The 20204-nt window shown below is 47.9% G+C and overlaps 3 protein-coding genes across 4 annotated transcripts; 1 reads left to right on the top strand and 2 right to left on the bottom strand.

Moving 5' to 3' along the window:
* Positions 1 to 549: 549 nt before the first annotated feature.
* SFT2D3 (SFT2 domain containing 3) lies at positions 550 to 3576 on the bottom strand. The gene has a single exon (XM_069747899.1). It carries the CDS (start codon positions 3524 to 3526, stop codon positions 2912 to 2914), a length of 615 nt encoding a protein of 204 aa, XP_069604000.1. The 5' UTR covers positions 3527 to 3576; the 3' UTR covers positions 550 to 2911.
* Positions 3577 to 3608: 32 nt separating this feature from the next.
* FTSJ1 (FtsJ RNA 2'-O-methyltransferase 1) lies at positions 3609 to 9859 on the top strand. Its single transcript, XM_069747898.1, has 11 exons — positions 3609 to 3749; positions 4098 to 4228; positions 5825 to 5894; positions 5986 to 6085; positions 6161 to 6239; positions 6333 to 6385; positions 6700 to 6753; positions 6849 to 6951; positions 8634 to 8717; positions 8807 to 8910; positions 9284 to 9859. Exons 2-11 carry the CDS (start codon positions 4108 to 4110, stop codon positions 9497 to 9499), a joined length of 984 nt encoding a protein of 327 aa, XP_069603999.1. The 5' UTR covers positions 3609 to 3749; positions 4098 to 4107; the 3' UTR covers positions 9500 to 9859.
* LOC138662363 (organic solute transporter subunit alpha-like) lies at positions 9775 to 16798 on the bottom strand. Of its 2 annotated transcripts, XM_069747896.1 has the most exons (7): positions 16621 to 16798; positions 16184 to 16335; positions 12830 to 12903; positions 12415 to 12570; positions 11836 to 11947; positions 11308 to 11560; positions 9775 to 10457 (listed from the first exon to the last, which is right to left on the bottom strand). In XM_069747896.1, exons 1-7 carry the CDS (start codon positions 16685 to 16687, stop codon positions 10012 to 10014), a joined length of 1260 nt encoding a protein of 419 aa, XP_069603997.1. In that variant the 5' UTR covers positions 16688 to 16798; the 3' UTR covers positions 9775 to 10011. The 2 variants fall into 2 exon arrangements, with proteins under 2 accessions (XP_069603997.1, XP_069603998.1); XM_069747897.1 differs by lacking the exons at positions 16184 to 16335; positions 16621 to 16798 and adding an exon at positions 13325 to 13583.
* Between the last annotated feature and the right edge of the window lie 3406 nt (positions 16799 to 20204).

The raw sequence follows: 20204 nt of genomic DNA, 5'->3' as shown, positions 1-20204 counted from the left end.
GATTACATTCCGCAGCATGTCACTTCTTTTCTGCGGATTTTCAGCTGCTCCAATAGAAAACTGCAGTTGAAAATCCGCAGAAGAAAACGCAGTAAAAACCGCGATGGGTTTTCACTGCGGATTTTGCAATTCCGCTGCGGAAAAATCCGCAGTGGAATCTGCAAAGTGTGCACATAGCCTAAATGCTGCGGCCACAGACTGGCAGCGGCATCTAAAGGGTTAAAACAGCAGGAGCGAAGCAAGCCTTGGTTGCTGCCGACAGTCAGATGCGGCTGTATGAGCCTGCTCCATACACATGCATCCGCCGATTGTACAGTTACGTCAGAATAGGAAACCCTGTGGTCAGAGAAAATCTGTGTGTGAAGACCTCCGTGCCGCCATGGCACCAGCATATTCCCAGCAGTGCAACTTTCGTTTCTTGCGGAAATCTTTCTGCTGTAGTTCTGCAACACATTGCTCCATTTATTCGGCTACAGATTTCCTAGATTTATCAGAATTGCGCTCCTAAAAACTGTGACGCCATTATAAACTTAAGCACAAAGCACAAGATACCAGGGTGTAACATTTATTTCATCTTGTAGGAAAATCTCAACATTCTGGAATTATAAAACGGCAGTTAATTAGAAAAATCAGTTAATCTAGGAAACCCTCGTGTCAGAAAACATATCCCCTATGTATAATAATATGTCTCCCTACAACGGAGAGAAGATAAAGGAGGTTCAACATGGGGCCGAGCTGCACAGGAAAGGCCGCAGAGCCAGCGCGTGCATTGCAAGTTGTGTATTAAGAACAAGCTCCGTCCTTAGGAACAGACGATACTGGCAGGCAGTGGGTTAAGAGCGAGATCCAACATCACAAGTAGACGTTCCTTGAACAGTTCTCCAACATGTTGGTCAGGACCAGCGTATGAAAGTCCACCAGTCTCGCCAATCTCATTTCCATGTTTTACTAATAAAGGTGCAGCACCACTTCTTGTATTCTCCAGTACCAATATGGTGTAGGATCATCACAGTGTGGGGTCAACATCTGCCCATCCCAGTCCCCCAGGAATCTGCTTAAAAAAAAAAATAAAGTGCTAAAGGTGACCAACCCCCTTCAAAAAGACCATTAGCGGTTTCCTTCTGCCCAAGACATGGGCAACATGAAATCTAGTAGACTCCTTCATTTCACAAAGTCATGTATCCTCTGGTGAGAGAGAAGCCTGGGCACGGGGAGGTGTCCTGAGCAGATCCCTTCTGGCTTCTCCCCACCTCAGTTTGAACGTGTCGGCAGGATTTAGGCCTATAAACTAAAGGCACAGCCATAATGGCACTGATACTGATTAATATGATACCTGGTGCGTGTTAGGGATCTGCTGAGCGCCTGATGAATACTCACCTTATGAAGTTCTCAGAAAGTGATGTCTTGTGTGCTTCGATGCAGGGTCTTCTGATTCAGTGACCTGCTTCCTTTTTAAAATTCCGTGCCGCTGCTATCATTGTGTGCATACACAGCGTGAGCTCGCGTCCCGCAATGAAATAGCGCCAGAGGCGGCGCAGATCGAGATTTCGTCTCAGTTCAGAGCACACGTCATTCCCTGCAAACGTCATAAGGCGAGTATTCATCAGCCACCGAGTGGATCGCTTCACATCAGGTATCAGATTAATCACCATCGCAGTGCCATTATAGCCATGTCTTTATAGGGCTCAATCCTGCTGATAGCTTCTCTTTAACAGGGTTCTCAGTATGTATAGGGGAGAAATGTCAGTCAGGTGAGAAGTTGGGGCAGCTGCCTGGCGCCTCTTCCCCCCGTGCCAGGTCACTTCCTGCAATGAGTGAGCTTGTCTACACATTGATGGGGCAGCATGAACAGGCTGCCAGGTTCCCTTCATATTCTATTTTCCGGCTGATTCAGAGGGTGCAGTTTTGCAATATCTGAATCCTGGTAAAGATAAGAAGGGGGAATGTGAATATCCTCAACAGACCGTTATACTTGGAAATGCCTGAATAAGTTAGATCAGCTGCACATATAGCGTATTTTCCTTTTGGCACGGCCCCCAGTATTGATAACAGACCTGAAAACGTGGCTCATAAAGGGTTAGTGCTGGTCCCTCACTTCTGTATCCAGTTCTGATAGGGGCCAGCATCATCACATCTGCTGTACACCTGTGTGGGACGTACAGTGCGTCACATGTGTCCCTGCAGGTGTGAGTGACGGGATGTCACCGGCCCCCTCATCTCTCCAGGAGAGCAGCATTAACCCTGTAAAGGTCACCCCTTCTCAAAGCTGTGATTGGTCCTTGAGGCCTAACACCTTAAATAAATGTTCAACACAACCACCGATGTCAGTACGATTGGCCGACCATCTAACATGTACATGGGTGTCCTGCCAGCAGCTGGAGGAAAAGGGTCAGACATGTTGGATTTCATCAGGTCTGATCCTTTGTTCTCAGGGGAGATAAGAGTCTGGTGTCCGCCTCCCTATAGTGTATGGTATGCTTAATATAAGCAGCAGAGTCACAGCGGCCACAGCCAGGCACCAAGTGTCTGATTGTTCCATATAAAGCTGTAGGGAGAAGCCACAGTCCAGGGCCCTGATAGGAGCCCTCAGCATCACAGGGGCCACAATCCAGGGCCCTGATAAGAGCCCTCAGCATCACAGGCCACAGTTAGAAACCCAGATAGGAGCCCTCATTTTCAGAGGGGCCACAGTCCAGGGCCCTGATAGGAGCCCTCAGCATCACAGGGGCCACAGTCAGAAACCCATAGAGGAGCCTTCAGCATCACAGGGGCCACAGTCCCGATCACTCAGACTAACGGGACCGAGCTCTGAGTAGTTTCCCAAGCGGTGTCTCAAGTTATTCCAATACTACAACTCCCATTAGGCCTTGTGTGTCCCTGGTCTTCAGCTCCACAGCGGGGGCCACAGTCATTACACGGGCAGGGCTTTGGAGACCCCTCTCCGCATCAGACTCCCGCACAGCCCGCTGATGTAGCGCCTCCCCGCGGCGCCGCCCGGTAACATGCCCAGCAGCAGCGCGGCGCCAGTGACGATCTGCGCGGCGGCCCCCAGTAATGTGAGCGGGGTGCTCCGGAAGCCTAGCGCGGCGTACAGCGTGCCCCCCAGGGCGGCCAGGTAGAAGAAGGCCCACGGGTCGGGCTCCCGGAGCATGCGGCTGGGGCCCCGCAGGAGGCCGGCGGCACACAGGCCCAGCAGCGAGCCCATAGACCAGAGCATCGCGAACTTCCGAGCCCGGAGCAGCAACAGCGGCACATAGAGTCCGGCCAGGCCGAAGCACAGAGCGGCCATGCCCGCGCACACACCGGCCGCCATCAGCCTCTGCGTCCCGGACATCCCGGGCAGGAAAGGATCCGGGTCCATAGGACTCCATGACCACGAGAGGCCGCTGCTGGGAGGAGAGAACCAGGCCCGCCATCCCGGCTCCGAGCTCTGGCGCTCCGCGGGGGAGGAGGCCGCAGAACCGCCGCTGCTCCCGGCCTTATTCTGCGCTACGTACTCCTGTAACTGCCGGCCTAGGTCCGCCATGGTGACGACGTCCGCCTCTGTCCGTGTAAATAAAGCTAGATGAACGTCTCCATGGCAACTGAACTTCCGCCTTCGTCACCTCGATGGCCTGCGACACAGCGGTTCCGCCTCTGTCAGTTTAATAAAGCTTGGGAGAACTTTTTTTATGTGACCGCTTCCAATCCTTACTGGCGAGCGGACATTTTTGCGGAGACTGAGATCGCCCTGAGCGGCGCCGGTAACGGTGAGTGTGCGGTACCGCACGGGATGAGCCGGAGCGGCCGCCGTCAGTGTGCACAGGGCATGGCCTCGTCTCCTCCATTCATAGACAGCAAGCAGAGATGTAGAGGAAGTGTCCCCTCAGCGTTATTCGGAGGATGAAGAACTTCATGGTCCGATTGTCCTTTCTCTGTAAACCCAGAGCCCCCTGACCTGGAGGAGAGCCTTTATTATACGTCCGTCTGGTGCCATCACGGGGGAAGTCGGATCATTCGTTTAGTAGTTTCCCCCCACAACCCCCGAGTCCTGTGAGCTGCCCCTATAGCAGGGCCGGCGCCGGGTGCAGGGATTTACAGTGGGTTTTCCCTTTTAGGAGGAACATCATGGGGCGCTCCTCAAAGGACAAGAGGGACATCTACTACCGGTTGGCCAAGGAGGAAGGCTGGAGAGCGCGCAGTGCATTCAAGCTGCTGCAGCTGGACGAGGAGTATCGGCTCTTCCAAGGTATCCAGCGCCCCCCCCCACACACCTTCCTCCCCCCTCCCCACACCTTCATCCCCCCCCTCCCCACACCTTCATCCCCCCCTCACACCTTCCTCCCCCCCCTCACGCCTTCCTCCCCCCCCTCACACCTTCATCCCCCCCTCACGCCTTCCTCCCCCCCTTGACGCCTTCCTCCCCCCCTTGACGCCTTCCTCCCCCCTTGACGCCTTCCTCCCCCCCTTGACGCCTTCCTCCCCCCCTTGACGCCTTCCTCCCCCCCCTCACGCCTTCCTCCCCCCCCTCACGCCTTCCTCCCCCCCCTCACGCCTTCCTCCCTCCCTCACGCCTTCCTCCCCCCCTTGACGCCTTCCTCCCCCCTTGACGCCTTCCTCCCCCCCTTGACGCCTTCCTCCCCCCTTGACGCCTTCCTCCCCCCCCTTGACGCCTTCCTCCCCCCCCTTGACGCCTTCCTCCCCCCCCTTGACGCCTTCCTCCCCCCCTTCCTCCCCCCCTTCACGCCTTCTTCATGCCTTCCCCCCCCCCCCTTGACGCCTTCCTCCTCCCCCCACGCCTCTCTTCCCTTCCCCACGCCTCTCTTCCCTTCCCCACACCCCACTCTTTTGATTTGTCGGCCTGGAGTGACGTCAGCGTTGCGATGTAGCGCACGAAAGGCAAGGCTGGCTAATCAGAAGAGGAGCCGGGGATGTCGGTCTTCTCTACTCAAAAGTCTTCATAGTGCTGGAGTCAGGCGTGGAGTACAGAGTAAATAAAAAGCTATAGTCTTACTCCTAAATCCATACTCCGGTGTTCTCGGACAGATGCTTGTCACTTCTGAGAATTCTGTGAGTGTCTAAGGACCGATCTACAAAGAATTAAAGGAGTGTCACAGAAAAAAATATTAAAACTCAGTATCTTTATTACCAATATTAAAAATACATATAAACATAATATTTAAAAAGGTGCCTCAAATCCAAACAAGTATAACTAAGGTCAGCAAGAGCAGGACATGCTATATTTTAAGGCAGGAATTAGAAAAGCATGTGTCAGGGTGTTGAAGGATACATCTAATTTAATGCAATCCTATAAATGCAATGTTAAGACTTGACCAAGCCCCTAAACTATGGATCTATCAGAACCCACACACTCCGTGCTTCACATTGTTGCTATAATCACAAAGCGAGTAAATTGCAAAACGCCCCAAGCCCTGTACATATTACCTGCTCCATGTCACTTCCAAAGTGCTCGGCCAAATGGCACGCTGAACCTTACAGCCCCGACGCGCGTGACCCCCAGGAAGAAGCACACGCGAAACGCGTGTCACAAAACCTGAAGGGTTTCCTGGTTCCAGCAAAGTGAATGAGAATCCTGAAGTCTCATGCACACGGTGCTTATTTGTGACCTGCAGATTTGGTGAAGATATACATTTTCTGGATGTCCATTCTTTCAGCTTTTTTGCTTCAGATTTCCCTTGTACCAATGAGCGGGGAAAAGTCTGCACCAAAAACATGCATTTTTTCCTCTGCATGTTAAGAGATGCAGAAATGTCTGCACCAAATACTTAGTGTGTGCACAGATCCTGTAACAGATAAAACAGCAGCTCTTGTGTTCCTCCCCCAGGAGTACAGAGAGCGGTGGACCTGTGTGCGGCCCCCGGGAGCTGGAGCCAGGTTCTTAGCAGGAAGCTCAGGTGAATGGTGTTTTCTATGCCAAATCTGAAGCCCCATGAGGGGTGCGGGAGCTGCAGCACATAATCAGTGTCTCCCCTCCTGTCTCCTCAGGTCCAGCAATGAGACTACAGAGGTGAAGATTGTAGCAGTGGATCTTCAGGCGATGGCGCCTCTACCCGGAGTCATCCAGATACAAGGAGATATTACCAAGGTGATTTGTGCTTGGAAGAAATCGTCACCATCGTCTGGACAGGAATTGTAACTTGTTCTGGTTTCCTATTTTCAGGTCTCCACCGCTCATGAGATCATCCAACACTTTGAGGGTCAGCCTGCGGATCTTGTGGTGTGTGACGGGGCTCCAGATGGTAATATCGGATATCTCTCCCAGCTTTGCACCATATGTTCTCTGGGTTTGTTAGGATGCCATTTCATGCAATGCCTTTTTCTCTGGCTTGTAGTTACTGGACTGCACGATATTGATGAGTACATTCAGGCTCAGCTTCTCCTGGCGGTGAGTGTCCTTCCAGAAGCTGGACCCCATACCTCGTGAGAGAAGATGGGTACTAGCATTTCTACACCGCTACAACAGCAAAAAATCTGTGATGGATGTAGGAAAAATATTAGGACTGCACCTATGGAGAAACCGATAGCAATAGAAACCGTGATAGAAGGATTCTATGGTGCATCTGTCCCATTACAATTTCCACAAGGACGGTCACCCAGCTCTTCCAGAATCCTGAGTGGCACGTCTGGTGTACAGAATAATGGGCGGATTATGGTTTCTGTTCACAAGCTGTAGTAATGCTGTATCCAATTTCCTTGCAGGCTTTGAACATCACAACTCATGTGCTGAGAGCAGGGGGCACATTTGTGGCTAAGGTGGGTGAGCTGCTGATTGCCACCTCTCTTCCTTTCCTGGCCATATGTTCTGAAGATGAGAACATTTCTGATTTTTTTAAATTATCTATTTTTAGATTTTTCGTGGAAAAGATGTCACACTCCTGTATTCCCAGCTCAAGATCTTTTTCCGAGAAGTCACATGTGCCAAGCCTCGGAGCAGCCGGAACTCCAGTATAGGTGAAGCAAGTGTACTGAAATCCTAGAATCTCAGAATGGGATCACCCCCAAATGCCATAATTCCTCCTTCATAATATATCTGTACAGGGAAGCTCAGAGCTGACCAATGATATCATTCCCAATATCAGGATCAGCACCCCAGCGGCATCAAACTACAAATCCCAGCATTTTCTGCCAGACACAGACTAGCAGACCGCTGTCATTACATTTTGTGAGCCCAGTTTCACAGCAGCTGTAGGATGCTGATCCCTGCCCTAAATCAATTGTATCGGGTACAGTGCATAATATGGCAGCATTAAAGGGATTGTCTGCTACTAGGATAACCCCTCCTCGATCTGAATGCGTGCCCCATGAAAATAAAACCACTTAAGGTACCGTCACACATAACGATATCGTTAACGATATCGTTGCTTTTTGTGACGTAGCAACGATATCGTTACCGAAATTGTTATGCGTGACAGCGACCAACGATCAGGCCCCTGCTGGGAGATCGTTGGTCGCTGGGGAATGATCAGAACTTTATTTTGGTCGCTGATCTCCCGCTGACATCGCTGAATCGGTGTGTGTGACACCGATTCAGCGATGTCTTCACTGGTAACCAGGGTAAATATCGGGTTACTATGCGCAGGGCCACGCTTAGTAACCCGATGTTTACCCTGGTTACCATTGTAAATGTAAAAAAAAAAAAACACTACATACTTACATTCCGTTGTCTGGTCACGTCCCTCGCCGTCAGCTTCCTGCACTGACTGTGAGCGCCGGCCTGCCGTAAAGCAGAGCACAGCGGTGACGTCAACGCTCTGCTTTACGGCCGGCCGGCGCGCCGCTCACAGTCAGTGCGGGAAGCTGAAGGCGAGAGACGTGACCAGACACCGGAATGTAAGTATGTAGTGTTTTTTTTTGTTTTTTTTTTTACATTTACAATGGTAATCCAGGTAAACATCGGGTTACTAAGCGCGGCCCTGCGCTTAGTAACCCGATATTTACTCTGGTTACCCGGGGACTTCGGCATCGTTGGTCGCTGGAGAGCTGTCTGGTGTGACAGCTCTCCAGCGACCAAACAGTGACGCTGCAGTGATCGGCATCGTTGTCTATATTGCTGCAGCGTCGCTTAATGTGACGGTACCTTTATACTTGCCTCCCATGTTTGCGCTGTTCCAGTGGTGTCGGCACTCGCGCTCCCAGGGCTTATGTGCTGTTGTGATGATACGTGAGCTTTGCAGCTAATCAGAACTAGCGTCACTGTCCCTGCCTTCTAGCGTATAAGTAATAGAGTAAGTGAGAGCCAGCCACAGCCCGGACCTCCTCTTGATAACTAACACGTCCAAAAGAAGGGACAGCAACGCCAGCGCTGACTGGGCGCCGGGCTCATGTGTCATCACAACCGCACACGAACCCCGGGAACGCGAGTGCTGACACCGTTGGAATTGTGTGGGACGTGAGTATGTGTTTTTAGTTTTACGGGGGCAAACATTCAGATAGAGAAGTAGTGGACAACCCTTTTAAATATAGATAATCCTATTTTATATAGAAGAGGCAATCTGGAGTTAATATTGGGTGACCTCGTGCCAGGCCTTTTCTCTACACACCTTTTCTTTACACACCTATATCCTACGAGATGTACGGAGCAGACAGAATGGTTATTTCACTGCATGTTAGTAATTCATTTTTCTCCTGTACAGAGGCGTTCGTTGTATGTCAGGGATACAGCCCGCCAGTGGGATATGTACCCAACATGTCAAATCCCCTGCTGGACCACTGCTATAGTGAGTGCCAAATACACAGATGTCTGGATTTTGGGACCTTTATATAGGAACATGAGACTGAATAATTAATACTTTTTACCTCTTTTTAGATGTGGACTTTAACCAGCTTGAGGGTCCAAACCGCGTGATAGTTCCATTTCTGGCCTGTGGAGACTTAAGTGCATACGACTCCGACAAGACATACCCTCTACAGGTAAGGCCACTCAACCCCAGGAGGCCTTGCTGTGCGTGGAGGCATCAGGGTAAGGTGACTCCACCCCAGGAGGCCTTGCTGTGCGTGGAGGCATCAGGGTAAGGTGACTCCACCCCAGGAGGCCTTGCTGTGCGTGGAGGCATCAGGGTAAGGTGACTCAACCCCAGGAGGCCTTGCTGTGCATGGAGGCATCAGGGTAAGGTGACTCAACCCCAGGAGGCCTTGCTGTGCGTGGAGGCATCAGGGTAAGGTGACTCCACCCCAGGAGGCCTTGCTGTGCGTGGAGGCATCAGGGTAAGGTGACTCAACCCCAGGAGGCCTTGCTGTGCATGGAGGCTTCAGAAATAAATACTTCTGGTCTTTTCTCCTACAGTTGGAAAATGGTAAAGAGTACAGCTATGTGCCTCCAAACCAGCCCCCTATTCGTCCGCCCTATCAGGAGGCCTGCTTTTTAAAGAAGAACAATCTCCTAGCAAAAGAAAGGCCACTTTCACCCGTGACCACCCCTTCAACCACGACAAACAGTGAAGATGATGCGTCAGGTGTTAGTGAGGGGGCCGCTATCCAGAAACTATCCATTTCCTCTTGATTGGTTATTTAGCGGCTGCTGCCTGCGACTCGTCCACTTCTGTGTCAGGAGGCGAATGGCTCTGATGACATCCGGTCCACAGGTGCCTGGTAGGACATGTACAGGGCTGCTGGGTAGGTGCACACGACTTTAATGGACAGGACTGTTGCACATGTCCTGGCAGGCACCTGTCGACAGTTACCAGCGCCGCTCTCCTACAGATGCAGAATTGAGCGTGGCGGAGCAGCCCTCTAATATTTAAAAATCTTATGTTTTAAGTTGATGATTTGTTAAACTTTTTTTTTTTTTTTTTTTTTTTTTAATGAAAAACTTTTATTTATTACAATTTTATTGCAACAAATAAACAAGGTTTTATCCATCTGCATGGAGTGTGGGTATAAAGGGCGGAGAGGGGAGTGCAATATGTGACAGCCAGATATCTTCTCCGGGATGTTTCACAAACGTATTTAAAGCTTTGGCCACCAACCAACTTTGTCTCTCTGGAGTGCCATCTATTTCCATGGGATTAGCTTTCAGACTACTGTTGCATCATTGATGCCAATATAGTTTATCTGTGCTTGTACTTGTAGTCCCCCCTTGGCTGGTGCTTGTGGTTTTGCTGCTTCATAGGCATCTGTAGGAGTCATGTTTCCCATTTCTATGCCTCGGGACTGAGGTTTGGCCATAGTTTGTCTGGGTAGGACCACGTTGTTCTGCAGGAAGTCGTACTTGTCAAGTGGCGCATGCTCGATGTGGCAGAGGGTCTCGTCTCCCTCACTCATGTAACCAGCGTTGGTGCCCCTCAAATCCTCCTCTGAGAGGCTGTACAGATCCGTCAGGGTGGTCTGAGAGGATTTATTATGCATCTCCTGCCGGCTGATAGAGTCGTCGTCCGAGCATGGCTCCACCCTCCGGAAACAATAACGGGCAAAGAGGCTGATGAAAAACATCTCCATTGTTACGGAATAATTGTAGATTGCTGCGGAGGGGAAAAATTGGGAAGATTTACTATGCTGCAGAATTCGGATGCAAATTGGACCCCTGAGCGTAGAAACAGATATCTAGGTGGATAAAATACAAGCTATAGTGGACCTTTTCCACAAACGTCTACATCACCTGCTCAGACCTTCTGCTCCATAACACGCTGTCTGCACTTTCAACTGTCCCTTTAAGATTTTCCACCTACAAGTAGACATTTTTCCAACTGGATAGTTATCTCACCACCACCTAATCTGGAGAGATTTTATCGAACACCAGAAGGGTGATAAATGGTAATAATGAAACACCCTTTCAAGGGGATCTGCAATCAGACCTCACAATACAAGCTGTAGATCTGATGAGGCTGGTGTGCTTACTTTGATATTCCATGCCAGAATGGCTGTATAACACTTTATGATCGTTACAACTCATCTAACTCCCACTTAGTTTAATTGACAGCTCATCAGTGTTCCTCCTCCCTGCTGTAGCTGAGATCGCACACTGCTCAGTACAAGCTGCAGCTGTCAGGTTGAATCGACAAATGCGGAATACACCATGGCTACCCTCTCACTCTGGACTCATTTTAATATTGGAATTATATCGCATTTCGGATACAGATTTTCACAATGAGTACACTGGCCTCATCAGGTCTACGATATCTAATAATGTATGTATTGTGAAATCTGGTGGCAGCTTTTGCTCAATCTAACTTTGAAAGTTCTCCAAGCTGTGATGTCACCATATGGCCACATCATGGCTCTGTGTAGATATTAAATCTCTGATGACGGCATAATGTCCGGCTATAACATGTACCCTTCTATGTAGGCAATGGATCATGTGAAGTCACTTACTCTGAGAGCGCGTCTCCACCGTGAAGGGCGGGACACAAGGAATGGCTCCCAGGGCTGACATGGTCTCTAGGATGCCGTTCTGCAGCCCACACAAGACCAGCACCAGGGTGATGCAGATGAACTTGGATCTCGGACTGTAACCCTCCAATGCTTTCTTTGTGGCTTTGTAGAACAGCAGGTAGCCGTAGAAAGAGAGGAACGTAGACAGGCTGATGATGATGTTGATGTAGGAGTTGGGGTTGGTGTAGTCCACCTGGAAGTCATAGAATAGACCTAAAGAAATGCCTTTTGCCATCTAGAAGTACAGCCGTCGCATGCAGATCTAGGGCTTGTGTCATCCGTATTGAATGAATCAGTAAGTATAAAATAGATTTTGTATAAAAAGCAGATGTGAAATCCTTTTTTCGGAGTGTAAGAATGGAGGGACGGAGCATAAGACTGGTTCTGTGTGTGTCAGTTAGTCATGTGGCCACTAGAGGCGCTATGTTAATGATAATAGAGCAAAGCCGTCCATGTGTTCATACTCACATCCCCATAGTCATACTTCTCATCGGTCCAGAGAATGAGGCCCATGAAGAACAGAAGGGTCCGCACCACTGACAGCTGGTACACGGCAATATTCATCCACCGCAGGTTACTCCTGAGACAGGGAGCAAGACATGCTGGACTGTTGTGTACTAATATCATGGGAAGTATCAACCTTAGTTAGGCCTAATTCACACATCCTTGTTTATAATGATGGGAGCTATGTGCTGTCAATTATGTCATGGACCCATTCATGGGTGGCGAATCGGCGTTAACTCTGACATGTCGCCTTCTTTTTTTGTAGACCGATGTTCCAGGTGTGTGAAAAGAACTATAGACTATAATGGGTACGTGTTATATCATTTTTTTTTTTTTTCATAAGCTTTTCTAAAAAAGCTTTTTCATGGTTTTTACAAAACCAGACTCTCGACATCACCCTGTGTTTTGCCCTTTAATCTGACTCCCTGCGGATGCTATAGCCCACCTCCTCCATTTATGTTTTGCTGCAAAACAATATGAACGTGCGTTTTTTTTTCTCCCGATGCCCACACCACACGCAGGGCATCATTCTAATGTACCCACCTGTTCACCACAATGTTGGGGAAACAGCAGCAACAGCAGCACGGGGGCGGGTTGGGGGCGACAGTCTGACCCCCTAGTTCTTCTAACATTCTTGCTTTGCCACCAAAGAAATCTGTTATCAGGTCCAAGAATTTCCAGAGTGTTATGGAGTGATATCTGCAAACAGACAGGAGCAGTGATGACGCCACGTCCATAAGTCAGACTGGCAGCAGGGGTGTGATGGTCGCAGCAGTGATCATCCATAGCCGGAGCAATGGCATTGTGTGTGAGTGGGATTTATCTGTGTCTTTGGCACTGGGGAAATTATACAAAGCCCCCAAATATGCACCCAGCCTAGTTCCACTGTAAGACACCTCTGGGGGGCGCTGCTCCTGTGGAATGTAGACAGATGTGTTCAGAGTAAATCACAACTTACATGGAAGCCACGAAGTTACAGATGGAGGATGAGCGAGGAATGTACATTCCTATAATGGAGGCGATACAGATTACCTGGCCAAGGAGAAATAAAGGAGCTGTTAACTCATAATTTACCAAAACGGCCCCAGCGTCTCCAATTGACTTGACATTTCGAATGTCGTCTTGCAAATTGTCTACAGGGAGCATCGCCTGATTATATTTTGTTGTGATGAGGATACATTAACCCCTCTTCTCCCAGAGCATACACATCTACAGTGGGGAGAAAAGTATTTATTCAGCCACCAAGTGTGCAAGTTCTCACACTTAAAATTAAAATCCAGAAAATCACCTTGTCTGACTTGGCAAGATTTATTTTGCAAATTATGGAGGAAAATAAGTATTTGGTCACCTAAAAACATGCAAGATTTCTGTCTCTCACAGACCTGTAACTTCTTTAAGAGGCTCCTCTGTCCTCCACTCATTACCTGTGGTAATGACACCTGTTTGAACTTACCAGTAAAAAGACAACTGTCCACAACGTCAAACAATCACACTCCAAACTCCACTGTGGTGAAGACCAAAGAGCTGTCGGAGGACACCAGAAACAAAATTGTAGCCCTGCCCCAGGCTGGGAAGACTGAATCTGCAATAGGCAAACAGCTTGGTGTGATGAAATCAACGGTGGGAGCAATAATAAGAAAATGGAAGACATACAAGACCACTGATAATCTCCCTCGATCTGGGGCTCCAAGCAAGATCTCACCCCGTGGGGTCAAAATGATCACAGGAACGGTGAGCAAAAATCCTAGAACCACACGGGGGGACCTAGCGAATGACCTGTATAGAGATGGGACCACCGTAACAAATGCTATCATCAGTAACACAATACGCTACCAGGGACTCAGATCCTGCAGTGCCAGACGGGTACCGCTGCTTAAGGCAGTACATGTCCGGACCCGTCTGAAGTGTGCTAGAGAGCATTTGGATTATCCAGAAGAGTATTGGGAGAATGTCATATGGTCTGAGGAAACCAAAGTAGAACTGTTTGGTAGAAACAAAACTTGTATTTGAAGGAGACAATGCTGAGTTGCATCCAAAGAACACCATACCTACTGTGAAGCATGAGGGTGGCAACATCATGCTTTGGGGCTGTTTCTCTGTAAAGGGACCAGGACGACTGATCCGTGTACATGAAAGAATGAATGGGGCCATGTATCGTGAGATCTTGCATGCAAACCTCCTTCCATCAGCAAGGGCATTGAAGATGAAACGTGGTTGGGTCTTTCAGCATGATAATAATCCCAAGCGCACCACCAGGGCAACAAAGGAGTGGCTTTGTAAGAAGCATATGAAGGTCCTGGAGTGGCCTAGCCAGTCACCAGATCTCAAACTATAGAAAACCTTTGGAGGGAGTTGAAAGTTCATGTTGCCCAACGACAGGCCCAAAACATCAGTGCTCTAGAGGAGATCTGCATGGAGGAATGGGCCAACGTACCACCAGCAGTGTGTGCCAACCTTGCGAAGACTTACAGAAAACGTTTGACATCTATCATTGCCAACAAAGGATATATAACAAAATATTGGACTTTTGTTAATGACCAAATACTTCTTTTCCACCATAATTTGCAGAATAAATCTTGCCAAATCAGACACAGTGATTTTCTGGATTTGTTTTCTCATTTTGACTCTCATAGTTGTGGTCTACCTACACTGTGTGCAGAATTATTAGGCAATTTGTATTTTGATCACATGATACTTTTTATACATGTTGTCCTACTCCAAGCTGTTCAGGCTTGAGAGCCAACTACCAATTAAGTAAATCAGGTGATGTGCATCTCTGTAATGAGGAGGGGTGTTGTCTAATGACATCATATAAGGTGTGCTTAATTATTAGGCAACTTTTCCTTTGGCAAAATGGGTCAGAAGAGAGATTTGACGGGCTCTGAAAAGGCCAAAATTGTGAGAGGTTTTGCAGAGGGATGCAGCAGTCTTGAAATTGAAGCGCAATCACCGAACAATCAAGCGTTTCATGGCAAATAGCCAACAGGGTCGCAAGAAGCGTGTTGGGCAAAAAAGGCGCAAAATATGAATTGAGGAAAATCAAGCGTGAAGCTGCCAAGATGCCTTTTGCCACCAGTTTTGCCATATTTCAGAGCTGCAACGTTACTGGAGTAACAAAAAGCACAAGGTGTGCGATACTCAGGGACATGGCCAAGGTAAGGAAGGCTGAAAAACGACCACCTTTGAACAAGAAACGTAAAATAAAATGTCAAGACTGGACCAAGAAATATCTTAAGACTGACTTTTCAAAGGTTTTATGGACTGATGAAATGAGAGTGACTCTTGATGGGCCAGATGGATGGGCCAGAGGCTGGATCAGTAAAGGGCAGAGAGCTCCACTCCGACTGAGACGCCAGTAAGGTGGAGGTGGGGTACTGGTATGGGCTGGCATCATCAAAGATGAACTTATGGGAACTTTTCGGTTTGAGGATGGAGTGAAGCTCAACTCCCAGACCTACTGCCAGTTTCTGGAAGACTTCTTCAAGCAGTGATACAGGAAGAAGTCCGTATCGTTCAAGAAAAACATGATTTTCATGCAGGACAATGCTCCATCACATGCCTCCAACTACTCCATAGCGTGGCTGGCCAGTAAAGGTCTCAAAGAAGAAAAAATAATGACATGGCCCCCTTGTTCACCTGATCTGAACCCCATAGAGAACCTGTGGTCCCTCATAAAATGTGAGATCTACAGGGAGGGAAAACAGTCCACCTCTCGGTACAATGTCTGGGAGGCTGTGGTGGCTGCTGCACGCAATGTTGATCGTAAACAGATCAAGCTACTGACAGAATCTATGGATGGAAGGCTGTTCAGTGTCATCATAAAGAAAGGTGGCTATATTGGTCACTCATTTTTTGGGGCTTTGTTTTTGCATGTCAGAAATGTTTTTTTCTAAATTTTGTGCAGTGATATTGGTTTACCTGGTGAAAATAAACAAGTGAGATGGGAATATATTTAGTTTTTATTAAGTTGCCTAATAATTCTGCACAGTAATAGTTACCTGCACAAACAGATATCCTCCTAAAATAGCCAAATCTAAAAAAAAAAACCACTCCAACTTCCAAAAATATTAAGCTTTGATATTTATGAGTCTTTTGGGTTGATTTAGAACATAGATGTTGATCAATAATAAAAATAATCCTCTAAAATACAACTTGCCTAATAATTCTGCACACAGTGTATGATGTCAATTACAGGCCTCTCTCATCTTTGCAAGTGGGAGAACTTGCACAATTGGTGGCTGACTAAATACTTTTTTCCCTACTGTATATATCTATATGCATGTTAACTCTTTGCACAGCCCTTGATTCTCACCGGATACACCCCCAGAATCCATAGGTATAGGCAGGTTCTGCGCGTGCTCCGAACGTTCCGCAGGAAGAACCCCATCTCCTCCAGAAATAACGCCAGCTGCACACACCCGACCAGCACGGGAATGATGAATATCCACAGGTCCTTCTTTATCACTATAAAGGTGAAAGCACAGAAGGGTAGATGGCGAATAAACAGGGGGCACTCTCCTGAGAGTGTGGGAAAGGGGTCCCACCAGATGACACATTAAAGCTAGACGATGACAATAGAGGAAAGTCTGCCCACTCAGCAATGACCACATGTTCAACCATCGCTACCCAAGACGTGTCAGACTATGACCATGCTCGCCCAATGTATAGGCCTAGTGCAGCTTATAGGAGGGGTGTGAGCTGTTCAGCATCAGCCTGTGTACTGTAGCTTATGTCTGAGCACCATACTACCTTGGAAAAACTCAGATGATAGGGGGAAGCTCCCCCCGTCCATGGAACAGTTAGCCCCCTTCACCATGGTGTGCTCCCGTCGTTCCTGTTATTCTTCTGAGCCATCCATCTTTTCTGGGCGGCCTCTCCCCATTTCCTGAGACATCCGCCTCCTTCCCGGATCCAGCGATCTCCCTCCACTCTTGAGGATGCTCCCAACCTCTGCATTAATCATTAATAGGGGCTGGTGCGGGCGTCCAGGTAACTGACTGAAGTCCACAGGTGACATCTACCTGGATACGGCGTCATTCACACCCACCTTTCCATTGATTATCATTATAGTGCTGCATTATCAAAGACTGTCATGTGACCCTGAAATGCAGACTTCCTAATCGAGGTCATGATACTCGGATGCCCCTTACAAAAGCCATTTACCTTGAATTTGGCAGGTCCAATGATTTCTACAGTAGCGGAAAGCGGTAAGTGTTCTCTAGAGATAAATAAAGCTTATTGAAATGCGGTCACAGTCACACCCCTGGCCCTGGGCACGGAGCGTCCCCAAATAAAAGGGCAATGTGAAATGTCTACTATCACTGTTCAAGGTCCTTCCACCCATACATTGGACCACTGAAATTTTGGAAATATTGGGATTAATATATATGATCATACGAGTCAATAAGTAACCCCAGAACATGCATGTTTAAGGCCGGGCTCCTGGAATGGCCTGACTTCTGCATGACCCTGTTTACTACAGTCTCCATTGCTAGGTTTTATGACTGTGTGTTATTACTGTAGACCAAAGGAAGGAGCGTTTTATGTTTATTGGTGTCTATAGGATCATTCCAGGAAATCTGGAGACCTGGCACCAGCACCAAGATGGGTAAGTAAATATATCTGTACTGTATGGATGAACATATTCGCATACTGTATGATTAGGCACTGAATTTGAGTTACCGTCAGTGTGTAACATCCGTCCCCCCTAACCCATCCTCCTGCCCCCCATGTATAACCTCTGGCCCCCGCCAGGCTGTCTGGATGTACTAACTTATGAAAAAACGGTAAAGAGGTCTGATACCAGCGCGGTCCTGTAATAGGAGCCACCCATGTAACGAGTCAGTTCATGGCATTTTTTCCTCCTAAATGTTCCCCCATTAGTGGACGCCACAAAGTGGAGACCCCGTAATGTTACAGAGCGGGGAACTGAGTGCTGAGGAGCCAACGGCAGAAAAGTCACCAATGCTCTGCTGACTCCATAACTACAGAGTCCAGACCTCCTCTGGTACAAACGCTGCACCTCCGCCATTAGCTTCGTGGCCGAGAAGCTTCATTCAGCCTTACATCACCAAGCACAATGCTGAGCGTCGGATGGAGTGGTGTAAAGCCGCCACCACTGGACTCTGGATGAGACGTGTTCTGTGCAATGATGGATCGCACTTTATCTGACGTCTGATGGAGGAGTCTGGGTTTGGTGAAGGAGAACATGAGTTTGAATCTGAAGTATCTCCCTGTACACACAGGATTCATCCGGCTGATTCTGTCATCAATAAACACTAGTGACCCAGTGCCATTGGAAGCCATACAGGCCGGTGCCATCACCCCACCTCCACCATGTGTCACAGAGGCTGTGCTGTGGATCAAACGCCGTTCCAAACCTCCATATTTTCTTCTTCCCATGATTCTGATACAAGTTGATCTTAGCTTTGCTTTTCCAGAACCGGGCGATTTCTTTAGATGTTTCTTGGCAAAGTCTAATCTGGCCTTTCTATTTTTAAGGATGATTAATGGTTTGCACCTTGTGGTGAACCCTCTGTATTTATTCTCATGAAGTCTTCTCCTTATGGTAAATTTAGATACCGAAACAGCGACTTCCTGGAGAGTGTTCTGCACTTGGGTGGATGTTGTGAAGAAGTTTTTCTTCACATTGGAAAGGATTCTGCAATCATCTACCACTGTTGTCTTCCATTGACGTCCAGGCCTTTTTGAGTTCCCGCGCTCACCAGTGCACTTTTTTTTTTTTGCAGAATGTACCAAACTGTTGATTTGGCCACTCCTAATATTTCCGCTATCTCTCTGATGAACGTATTCTTATTTTTTTTTCTGCCTAATAATGGTGTTTTTCACTTCCATTGAGTGCTCCTTTGGTTGCATGTTGTGGGTTCACAACAACAGCTTCCAAATACAAATGCTACACCTGGAATCGGCTCCAGACCTGTTTCCTGCTTAATTGATGAAGGACTAGTGAGGAAAATTACTCTCGGTCCCTTAAAAAAGAGACACTACATATTAAGGATCTGTAATTCCTAAACCCTTGCTACAATTATGATGTGAATACCCTGAAATTAAAGCCGAGGGTCTGCCCTATAAGCCCAGATTGATTATATAACTGTATCTTGAATATGTTTTGGTAAACAGCTAAAATGCCAAAACTTGTTACTGTCCAAATATTTCTGGACCTAACTGTATGTCATTGCTCACTTGTTTGCCTGTTTTTTTTTTTAAATTTGAGGCCTTTATCTGCACCTCTGCTCTTGATGCCCTATGACAACATAGATTGTGATTCCTCTTAGTGGCATCAAATTTTGGTCTTATGTTGGCAACATGGAGACCTGATGATGTGTTCCTGTTTCGGGCAGCCATTAAGCTATTGGGTCTCCTGAGCGAGTAACGCCATTTGTTACAAATCGGAGCCGTGACCGCGACTTTTTCCTGAGGTCTAAACTGCACTGATACATGTGATTGCAATTCCCAGCATGTCCCTCTGATAACACAGAAGCGTTAGAGCGCAGAATGGAAGTGTTGTCATCATGAGGATGCAGACATTCACAATCTGGTAATAAGCTGACGCGGGGGTAGGGGAAGTCTTGTGTCTATGCTGGAGGCCTATAGGTACAAACATTTTATATTATTTTTTTGCCCAATCCGAGATCAAATTCTTAAGGCTATGTGCACACGTTGCAGATTCTCTGCGGATCCGCAGCGTTTTTTTGCGGTGCAGAAACGCTGCAGATCCGAAATTGATTTACAGTACAATGTAAATCAATGAAAAAAAAAAAGCTGTGCACACGTTGCGGAAAATCCAGTGCGGAAACGCTGCGGTTTAAAAGAAGTAGCATGTCACTTTTTTGCGGATCTGCAGCGTTTTTGTACCCATTCCATTATAGAAATCCGCAGGGGTAAAAAACGCAGTAAATCCGAAAAAAATCCGCAGCAAAAACGCACAAAAAAGCGACAGATCCGCAGCTGCGTTTTCTGCCAGGAGAGGCAGAATCCACACCAGAAATTCCTAAACCTAATCCGCAACATGTGCACATAGCCTTAAAGTTTAATGGAAACTGCATCAGAAATCTCTGGAATGTGATATCGGCCCTTTTTGTGTTAGCCATTGAAAAGATAGTCTGATTAAAAAAGGCAAAAACAACAATACAGAAACTCTCCCTACCAGTGGGAAGTAGCCGTATTTGGCCATGTTGGGGTTAATGCAGTGAGAGGGGTGACAGTGGGTGCAGGGGATGGGTCCTCTCTGTGCCTGGGTCAGCACATCTCTCCCTGAATATGCAGAATCTCTGCCCAGTTCTGGAATCTGCCCCTTCTGTCCGGCACTGTGG

Source organism: Ranitomeya imitator, chromosome 2 (assembly GCF_032444005.1).
Source record: "Ranitomeya imitator isolate aRanImi1 chromosome 2, aRanImi1.pri, whole genome shotgun sequence".
In the NCBI taxonomy this organism is placed as follows: domain Eukaryota; kingdom Metazoa; phylum Chordata; class Amphibia; order Anura; family Dendrobatidae; genus Ranitomeya; species Ranitomeya imitator.
The sequence above is the reverse complement of the archived record's forward strand: the minus strand, read 5'-3'. Positions and strand labels throughout refer to the sequence as shown.